We start from the raw sequence: 10742 nt of genomic DNA, 5'->3' as shown, positions 1-10742 counted from the left end.
ACCCTAATCCGTCCTCTCTTCGAAACTAGCTCACTCCCTGTCCTCTCTCGCTCTGTACCCTCCTCTTCCCTCCCCGATTTCAATCCAATCCAGTGACATGTCGAGCTCCGGCTCCGATCTTGACGAGGAGCTAGCCCTCCGCATTGCGTTGGAGTGGTCAAAGGTGGAGACCAGGGGCAGCTCCGGATCTGCACCGTCACCGCTCCCGCGCCGGTGCAGCATGGACACCGAAGCTACCCACGCAGCTTCGCCAGGGCAACGCAGTCCGCTCCGCCCCCGCGTCGTCCCCTTCCCGACCGGCTGCTGCTCCGCATGGGTAGTGGTGGGTGCTAGTGCCCGCTCCGCCGGCCCGCATGCGCACTCCGGAATCGGAGGCGCGCGACGCCCGCTGTGAAAGGCTGCAGGCAGATAGAGGGAAGCGATGGAGCAGTCCATGCGGCGCTGCCGTGGGCTGTCGGCGCAGCCCGACGAAGACAAGCGGCTTCTTGTTTGGGTCAACCGCCGGTCGCTGACGATGGCAGGGACGGACGCTCGCCACCTACGGCGGAAGAACGCGAAGGCACTCCGTCTTTCCATTGAGCAGTCGGAGCGCGATGCTATTTCTTTTGCCAGATTTTCCACGAGTGTCATCTGGTGTTGAATTTTTTTTTGAAAAATTGACACTTTTTTGTGTGTGAAACATTTGTCAATATAAGCTATTAAAACATTTTTTCTGTGAAACATTGACAAATTATTTTTCATTCTTTTTGATTTTACTGTTCATCCGAGCTCACATCACATGAGCTCGGGATAAGAACATCACTTTCGACCAAACAATGTTTAGAGGAACAATTCCTTATTTAACACTATCTTAAATTTTATTTTCTTATTTGACACTGAAAAACTTTTCTTCTATAGTATCTAACAAGGAGTCTAAATTTTATGCCCTTTATGACATTTTCGTCCATTTTGTGTCTAAATGACACCTGAAAAGACTCTTTCGCCCCTCATATGGTATATGTGTGCAGGGAGTAGCACACACAACATCATTGCAGGCCAATAGCACACACACGCATCGGCAATCAATGCAGGCCAATGGCACACACACGCAGCGGCAGTACACACACGCACGCAGCAAGACACACAGCATCACAAGCACGCATGCGCGTGCACAAAATACCATATGAGGAGCAAAAGGGTCTTTTCAGGTGTCATTTAGGGTGATAAAAGGCATAAAATTTAGAGTCGTTGTTAGATAGGGAAGAAATTATTTGTCGACGTCAAATAGGGCACAAAATTTAAACACGATATTAAATAAGGAATTCTCTTATGTTTAGATGACCTTGAAATAATACTGCAATCAGTTCTGATGTAGCTTTTCATCGCACTCCAGGTCCACGAGGCATTTGGAGCAAGTTTTTACCAGCGTCACAGCCAGATAGAGAATGCAATACAACATCTCAATTTGTCGGGCTAAAAGGTAAATTTAGTTAATATGTACAGAAAGATGTTGTTCTCTCTTGACCACTATGTATCATTTTTACAGCAGGGCCCGGGACTATGATAATCCACAAGTGCCTGAGGCCGTCGTCCATCGTCATAAAAACAAATTCAACTTTTACACATCGCCTGAACTGGCATATTATCCTCAACCAATGAAGGCATCCTTTTGATGGGAGGTGTATACATCTCCTCTAGTATGGGATTCAGGGATATCTGCAAAAGAGAAGACCATTATGTCGGTATTTTTCGCGTGATAAAGCTTCGTTCAACATCAGAAACATTTTCAGATACATCCTACAACTGTAACATAGGTTGCAATTTGACTACAGTAGAATGATCCTATTATAATTTTATTTATTTATCTGTTAATGTAAAAATATTCTAACAAAAGCAGTGGCTAATTAGCACATCGAGTCTGCTGCACTTACCAATTATCGTTGTTACCAGCATCTTCTTTGTGAAAGTTTCCGTTAGTGTTTTCTGAGCTAGGCGACGGCTGCATTGAGTTGCCTGGATTCTGTAGCAGTTGGGAAAAACTCCGCCATAATCTTGAAGGCAGAATTGGAGCAATTTCCTGCTGCTCTTCAGATGGCACTTCGTACACACCAGCTGATCCCGGACTCAACTCAGAGAACCTTACAGCTCCAAGAAGTCTCTCGGGGAGCTCTGATTCAGCTTGACTCTCAATAACAAATGCTAAATCTATAGTCAGTGTCGCCACGTAACCAAATGCCAGATGAACAATTGCATTTGCAACTATGGAAGACCCAATATCCACATCAACTTCGATGAAGTTTGATCCCTCGACATACTTGCACGAAAGTGCTCTGCCAAGTATGCAGATGGCTTGTTCACCCACAGCTTTTCGGACAATCCAGGGCCCCTTAACTATGTTTGCTATCAGTTTAAGCCTGGATTTACGGAGAGCATCATCCCCTTTAAGGAATTGATCCATCAGCGAGCCCTCGGGTGCAGGTTCCAGTGAGACAAAGTAAAATATCGCGCTGTAGTTCTCCTTGCTGGGCAGTTGCAAGTTGAAGGCCCAGACAAAAGGTTTATTGCCGTGAGAAACCTCCTCATCGATGGCTTTCCTCACACGATGGTTCCTGTTTTTCAGGACCTCACAGATTTTTACTGGGCCTTTGATCCAATCAACTCCAAGAGGCTTCAGAAGATACTCCCCACCAGGTATTTTTGCCTTGGTTGCAAAATATTCTGGGCCTCTGACCATAAAAGTGTCACCAGGAGGAGTAGCCCAACCATTAGGACAGTTTTCGGGCGGTAGACAAGGAACTGCTCCTCCTGACTTGACATTCTGTATCCATTGGTGCTCAGCCTCACCATCAGAACAAGCCATCTACAAGGAATGCTAATCTTAGTCCGCGGAGGAATAGAACATGCTTTAATATAAATAAAGGTATAAAGAGTCCTTCATATATAATGTAACCACCAAGCAGAGAAATGTTAATGTTTACTTTAGTAGCTCTGCAAAAGGTGAAAACAACAAATGACTTAACTTTTCGGAAAGTTATAAGCATATATCGCTAAACATGACATTAGTATTTGCAAATAATCATTCACTATTTATGTGTCATCAAATCCTTCGCAGCCGTGATCTATTTTATAAGAATCAAATGAAGCAGGGAGTGAAAAGTGATCAAATGGTTAACAGTCACATATCTGAGACCCATGCATTGATGCCAGATGCACTTCAAGAAGTGAGCAGCACTGCAGTTACAGATTGTGGATTTTAGCAACAACACAGAAACAAATTACACATATATACAATTCAAACTTGAAACTGTAAAAATAAGGGTGTCCAGTAGCAATTGCAGAAGACGCAGCAGCTCTCACAACGGTTGCATTCTGGTAAAGAAGGAACTGCATTACGATATATACTACAACAGCCCTGGTACTCCTGTAGCATTCTACTAGTACTTTGCTCCATTATGCAATCCAAGCCTGAAGTATTAATACAACCAGATAAGAGATATCCAAATCGACAACTTGCATTGCATCAATTAGGTTGTGTAGAAGAGATGTTTTGCCAATACAATAATGGTTGTATTGATGGGGTGCTGGTGCACGTATATATAAGTACAGGGTAGGCCTCAACCTCAACTATACACAACTAGGAGGTGGGCCACAACATCTAATACATGCAACACAAAATACAACTCAACACCCCCCGCAGTCGAAGCGTCGCCAGAGACACAGAGACTGGACCGAAACTCCTCGAAGACGGAAGTAGGCAATCCCTTAGTCATCACATCAGCAAACTGTTGCGACGTCGGCACGTGAAGAACCCGAACACGGCCAAGGGCAACCTGCTCGCGCACGAAGTGAATATCGAGCTCAATATGCTTCGTACGGCGATGGTGCACCGGGTTGGCGGAAAGGTAGACCGCGCTGACGTTATCACAGTAGACAAGAGTAGCTTTATGAACATCACAAAGCAACTCCTGGAGCAGCTGACGGAGCCAAGAGCACTCAGCCACGGCATTAGCCACGGCGCGATACTCTGCCTCGGCGCTGGAGCGGGAGACCGTGGGCTGCCGCTTCGATGACCAAGAGATCAACGAGGGCCCAAGGTAGACGCAGTAGCTGGACGTGGAGCGTCGAGTGTCGGGGCAGCCAGCCCAGTCGGCATCTGAGTAGGCCACGAGGTCGGTGGAGGCGGAGGCCGTCAGGGTGAGTCCCAAAGACATGGTGCCGCGTATAACGGAGAATACGCTTCACCAAGGTCCAGTGGGAGTCACGCGGGGCGTGCATGTGGAGGCACACCTGCTGAACAGCGTACTGCAGGTCGGGTCGAGTCAGCGTCAGGTACTGTAAAGCACCAATAATGGAGCGATAAAATGCTCCATCGGACGCGAGAGACCCCTCCAGAGCAGAGACCTTCGCCTTCGTGTCGACGGGTGTGGGCGCCGGCTTGCAGTTAAGCATACCGGCACGCTCCAGGAGCTCGTGGGCGTACTTCTGCTGATGCAGAAAGAAGCCGTTAGGCCGGCGGACCACCTCGATGCCGAGGAAGTAGTGCAGGGGCCCCAAGTCCTTGAGGGCGAACTCATCACGAAGACGAGCAGTCAGCCGCTGAAGGAGAGCGGGGGCGGACGCCGTGAGGATGATGTCGTCGACGTAGAGCAGCAGATATGCAGTGTCAGCTCCCTGATGATACACGAATAGTGAGGCATCGGAGCGAGTGGACCAAAAGCCCAAAGACTGCAGGAAGGCTGCGATACGCTGGTACCAAGCCCGACGCGCCTGCTTCAACCCGTAAAGAGAACGGGAGAGTAAGCACACGAAGTCTGGGTGCTCGGCGTCGACGAAGCCAGTGGGCTGCTCACAGTACACCTGCTCGGCAAGGTGGCCGTGCAAGAAGGCGTTGGAGACATCCAACTGGTGCACAGGCCAGGCGCGCGAGACCGCCAACTGGAGCACGGCGCGGATCGTGCCCGGTTTAACAACCGGGCGAAGGTGTCGGTGAAGTCCACGCCCGCGCGCTGCCGAAATCCGCGTACCACCATCGAGCCTTGTAGCGCTCGAGAGAACCGTCCGGGCGAGTCTTGTGGCGAAACACCCACTTGCCAGAGATGATGTTGGCACGAGGGGGTCGCGGAACAAGATGCCACGTGCGGTTGCGCTGTAGGCCGTCGAACTCCTCCTGCATCGCAGCTAGCCAGTGGGGATCCCAAAGGGCAGCGCGAGCGGAGGTGGGGACGGGTGATGGCGTCGATGTCGAGGCGGTGCACACATACTCGTCGGCGGAGTAGCGCGTGATGGGCCGAAGCACTCCTGCGCGGGCACGGGTGGTCACACCAAGTGACGGGGCAGCAGGGCCGGCGGGTGCCGCGGCGACGGGGGCCGCGGCCGCGGGGGCACCCGGTGCGGCGATGGGGGCGGCGAAGGCCGCGGCGGCGGGGGCCGCGGCGGCAGCAGCGCCGGCCGATCCGGCGGCGGAAGAGGCGACGGGCGAGGTTGACGTCGAGCCCGTCGCAGGGGTGTCGGGTGGGGTGCCGGGCTCAACCTCGTATGAGGGAGACGGGGACCCGAGGGCCCGCACGGACTCGACCTCGGGGGAGGGAGTCACGAAGCCGGGTGGTGGCGGCAGATGGCGTCGGGCCGGGGAGTCCGCCGGGGTGTGCTGCCGCGCATCGCTCCACGAAGGGGGCGCGGGGGCCGGCGCCGAAGGAACCTGGAAAAAAGGGAACACCGTCTCGACAAAGTACACGTGCCTCGAGGTGTACACACGGTGAGTGACAGGATCATAGCACCGGTAACCTTTGGTGTTAGGAGGGTAGCCAAGGAAGACGCATGGGACGGATCGTGGTGCGAGCTTGTGTGGCGTGGTGGACGCGGTGCTAGGATAACAGAGACACCCGAAGATGCGGAGACCATCATAGGACGGTGGTGTGCCGAAGAGAAGATGGTGAGGGGCGTAGTTCCCTCGAGGGCGACACAGGCGAATGTTGACTAAGAGAGTGGCGGTGGCGAGAGCATCGGGCCAAAACCGAGCGGGCACGTTAGAGTGAAAGAGTAACATGCGAACGCAGTCATTAAGAGTGCGGAGAATGCGCTCGGCGCGGCCGTTCTGCTGTGAAGTGTATGGACAAGTCAGACGAAAGATGGTGCCGTGAGAGGCGAGAAGCGTGCGGAGAGCGACGTTGTCAAACTCTTTTCCGTTATCCGTCTGGAGTGCGAGTATGGGGCGACCGAACTGGGTGGTGACATAGGAATAAAAGGCGGTGAGTGTGGCTAAAGCATCGGATTTACGACGAAGGGGAAAAGTCCACACATAATGAGAATAATCATCTAAAATCACCAAGTAGTATAGATAGCCCGTGTTACTCGCAACGGGAGATGTCCAAACATCACTATGAAGTAATTGAAACGGAAAGGTGGAAACTGAAGAAGACGCACTAAAGGGAAGATGAACGTGCTTGCCTAAGCGACAAGCCTCACAAGAGTGCTCGTCGAGCTTATTACATGAGAAAGAGAAACTCCTAAGAATTTGACGTAAAACGGTGTGGTTGGGGTGACCCAAGCGAGCGTGCCAAAGGTCAACGCCGGCGGCAAGGGCGATGGGTGTGGAGGTGGAGGCGCCGGCGTGCACGGGGTAGAGCTCATCGGGACTGTCACATCGATGAAGGACCATCCGGGTACGGGCGTCTTTCACAGAAAAACCAACACCGTCAAATTCAACAGTAAGTGGGTTCTCACGAGTAAGACGACGAACGGAAACTAGGTTCGTGACTAATTCAGGTGAAACAAGAACATTAGACATAGTGATGGGTGTGGAAGTGGAGGGAAAACTAGTGCTACCGATATGAGTAATAGGTAAGGAGGAGTCGTTGCCGACGGTGATACGAGTGGGTGTGTGAACGGGAGTGGAGGAGGTTAGGTTACCGGGATGAGCTGCCATGTGCGCAGTAGCACCTAAGTCCATGTACCAGTCGCCTCCACCGACAGGGCTACTCGGCGACGGCGCGGAGTGCTGGGCGGCGAGGAGGATAGGATCCCATGGCACAGGTACCGGCGGCGGCGGAAGGCCCCATAGGGCGGCGCCGGGGCGGGCGGGCCATAACCACCGAGGGGCAGCGACGCAAGGAGGGCGCCATAGACGGCGCCGGTCGACTGGTAAGGCGCGCCGATGAACCCCTGGTGGCCCGGGGGAAGAGCATGCTGGTAGTTCGGCGCCCCCCTCGCCCTGGGCCGGCTGCTGCTGCAGGCGGCGACGGCGGCCGCCACGCCGGTTGCGTCGGGCCCCTCCTCCTTGCAGCTGCTGCTGGGGAGGCGCGGGTGGCGGCAACGGGTAGCACCCGACGGGTGCGGGAGGACGCGGCTGGGTCGGCGCGGCTGGATAATCCATCGACGGGGCAGGCGGCTGCATGTGGGTGAAGGGAGCCGGTGTGTCGGCATACATGTAGCCGAAGAGAGATGACGCGGCAGGAGACATCGCAGTGACGGCGGCGGCGGCTGGGGGAGGAGGCACGGCGGCGGCCAGGGATGAGCGGCGGCGCGCGGTGGGGATGAGCGGCGGCAGCGGCACGAACCAGCGGCGGCGGCTAGAGGCGGCGGCGGTGGCATAGACCAGCGGCGGCGGCGGCGGAAGGATAGAGCGCGGCGGCGGCGGCGGCGCACAGAGGATAGGGCGCGGCAGCGGCGGCAAGGACCTGCGGCGGCGGCGGCGAGGGCAACGGAAAGCGGCGGCGGCCGGAGAGAACCGGCGGCGGCGGGTGGAGGGAGCGGCGGCGGCGGCGGCGCGATGGAGGCGCGGCGGCGGCGGCGGCTAGGTTAGGGTTAGGATCGACTTGCGATAGATACCATGTAAAAGAGATGTTTTGCCAATACAATAATGGTTGTATTGATGGGTGCTGGTGCACGTATATATAAGTACAGGGTAGGCCTCAACCTCAACTATACACAACTAGAAGATGGGCCACAACAGCTAATACATGCAACACAAAATACAACTCAACAGGTTGTATCAATATCCACCCCTAACTAGCTAAAATTTTATATCTTTCTCAATTAACACTTCCATTGCTGCAATCTACCAAAGTACAAACCCTGCGAGCCATGGTTCTCCAAGTGTAGCAAAGAGAATCGCCTGTGTGGCAATCGAATCAGATCAACATCTAGAAATAGCAGGTAAAGAATCTTCTTCTTTTTCTTCGTGTAGTTACACAAACAAAGCTCTCCCGGTGCTAAACAGCTAAAGAATCCAAGCCCAGCTCAGCTTCTCCATCAGCAAGAACGACTTCACGCTCCACAGTCAACTTGAGACCAAGAGGGGGTTAGCCCTTCTTCTGCTGAATCAGCTTTCTGGATTCGACGGATTCATCTCCGCCGATCCACAAGCATCACTACTCCCCACCAAATTTCTCTGATTTTCTAGTATGAGGGTGCTAAAGCCAACGAAAAAGCAAAAGGATCGGAGGGGCAATAAGCTCACCGAGAGGATCTTGTACTTGCTTAGTCCCTAGAACCGGGACCACGGAAGATGCAGCAGCAGCAGCTCCCTGTTCCTTTGGGATGGGATGGATGGATCGTGCTCGGAAGGGAAAGCGAGGATTCGCGTGTGGCAATTTGGAATTTCTTGCGTGGGGGTTTGGAATTTGTTGGGCTTGCTTGGCTTGTCGTCCGGGAAAATAAAGATGGGAAAGGCACCGATGATGTGACCACTGAATATACCTGATCATTATGGTTCAGCTTCAGATTATAATTGGAAATTAAAAATACTGAATATTCGTTAGTGGATTACTGCCCCGGCACTCTACAAGCACTAGCTAAATGTCCGTGAGTTGCCGCCGACTAAAAAAATTGCATAACACTACTCTGTTACTATCGATTGCGATTGTGATTCAATATTCATTACTACAGTGATGTGAACCCTTTTTACGGACCGAAATTGGCAAAGGCTTCTAGATGCATATGCACCCATTGTTTAAATACACATTTTAAAAAATTGAAAAATTCCGAACAAAAATCCCACATGTATATCCAGACATTCTATGTGCGTGCACAAAATTTTCGGTGAAAAACAAGGTTTTTGTGGCTTGTGTAAAAAAGACAATTTCTGATGCTTCATTACAACTATTTATTTTGCATTTCTTATCTTTTTTACACAAGTCACACAAAAAAGTTGTTTTTCACCGAAACTCTGTGCATGCACATAGAATGTCCGGGTATACCCGTGAAATTTTTGTTCTGAATTTTTCAACTTTTGAAAATGTGTATTTAGACAATGGGTGCATATGCACTTAGGAGCCAAAACATCGGAGGAAGTATTAAATAAAAGAGTTCAGACAAAAACATTGTACTATCTTAACTAGTACATATTCATCGACGGACCGGACTGTCCAATGTTACATCACATCAAATTCACATATTTACTAATTAATTTTAATCATCTCCACAACACCTTAATAGCAATCATTGCACCTTCATTCGAAAACAAATCATCACACCAGTCATAATTTTCACAACAACTTAATTATGAATCATTGCATCTTAATTACAACTTCATTAGAAAACAAATCGTCAAATCGTATATCACATAACTAAAAAACCTTAGCCAAAAATCACGTGTCACACACGTCACACCACTGTACCTCCTTGTCGATGTCAAAAGCGGCAGACCTTGGGTAGGGGGGCCCGAGCTGTGAGATCGGATCGATGGGTAACGAGAGGCAAGGGACACGATGTTTTTACCTAGGTTCGGGCCCTCCTGAGGAGGTAAAACCCTACGTCCTGCTCTTGTTTATATTGTGGATGTATCAAAGTACAGAGTTGATCTACCTTGAGATCGTAAGTTGTGGACTAAACCCTAAGGGTGATGGTGATGGTGATCAATATATCTCTACAGATTAAACCCTTCGGTTTTATATAGGCACCGGGGGTATCTAGGGTTACACATGGTCGGTTGCCATCTAGGGGTTCCATGCCGATCCTAATAGATATACTTGGAGTACATGACAAGTCCTCAGTGAAGTCTGATATGCTTACGCCACAGGTTAGAGGCCTTCGGAGTCCTTTCTCATCAGCGGGCTATCAGTCCGGTCCATGGACTAGATCGGCTAGGCCGGGACCCCCTAGTCCAGGACACCGCCAATAGCCCCCGAACTTGTCTTCAAAGCCGAGGATGGCAATCTTCTTCGCATAATTGTCTTCGGCTTAGCAGGTGAGTTCCTCTCAACGCCCCAGGCTAAGCATCCATACAGAGCTTGTAGATCCCCTACCGGTCGATAGTGCCCTTCTAACAGGGGATAAGGCCAGCCGACCATGTGCCACCGAAACGCATCTTCATTTGTCCGAAGTGTGTGGTTTGCTTAGTCTCGAAGATTAGAAGCGCAGGTGTGTTCGACAGTCAATTACTGAGAAATTTTCCTAAGCGTCACTGCTCATGACATCATACATGCCAGTTATTGCTTATTCGAATCTCGGTTCGAGGTAACCCTCTTATTGGCACGTCTTATGAAAACATTGACCGTGCCCCGCATTTTAGGGGGTATCATCAATCAACTGTTCCACCCAATGCGGCCATAGCAGCATGAATAGCCAAAACGTGGCGATTTTTACGGCGCAGTGGAGGGATGCCTCGTCTTTTTACTAACTTATAAAGAGCAGGATCGACGAATTTTCTCTCTCACACCCTCCTTCTGCTCCAGCGCCCAAATCTCCAAAGCTCTCGCCCCCCCCAATCCCGTTTCCAAGCCTAAAGCCTTCTCCAAGCTTCCGCATCTCGTGCCCATGGCTGA

At 51.4% G+C, this 10742-nt stretch overlaps 1 protein-coding gene across 1 annotated transcript; it reads right to left on the bottom strand.

Annotated features, from left to right (window-relative positions):
• Positions 1-1440: 1440 nt before the first annotated feature.
• On the bottom strand, positions 1441-8724 carry LOC123165357 (protein ENHANCED DISEASE RESISTANCE 2). The gene is made up of 3 exons (XM_044582989.1): positions 8438-8724; positions 1911-2839; positions 1441-1695 (listed from the first exon to the last, which is right to left on the bottom strand). Coding segments are annotated over exons 2-3 (930 nt in total). The 5' UTR covers positions 8438-8724; the 3' UTR covers positions 1441-1694.
• Between the last annotated feature and the right edge of the window lie 2018 nt (positions 8725-10742).

This window comes from Triticum aestivum, chromosome 7D, assembly GCF_018294505.1.
Source record: "Triticum aestivum cultivar Chinese Spring chromosome 7D, IWGSC CS RefSeq v2.1, whole genome shotgun sequence".
NCBI classification, from domain to species: domain Eukaryota; kingdom Viridiplantae; phylum Streptophyta; class Magnoliopsida; order Poales; family Poaceae; genus Triticum; species Triticum aestivum.
This window is presented reverse-complemented; position numbering and strand designations above follow the sequence as displayed.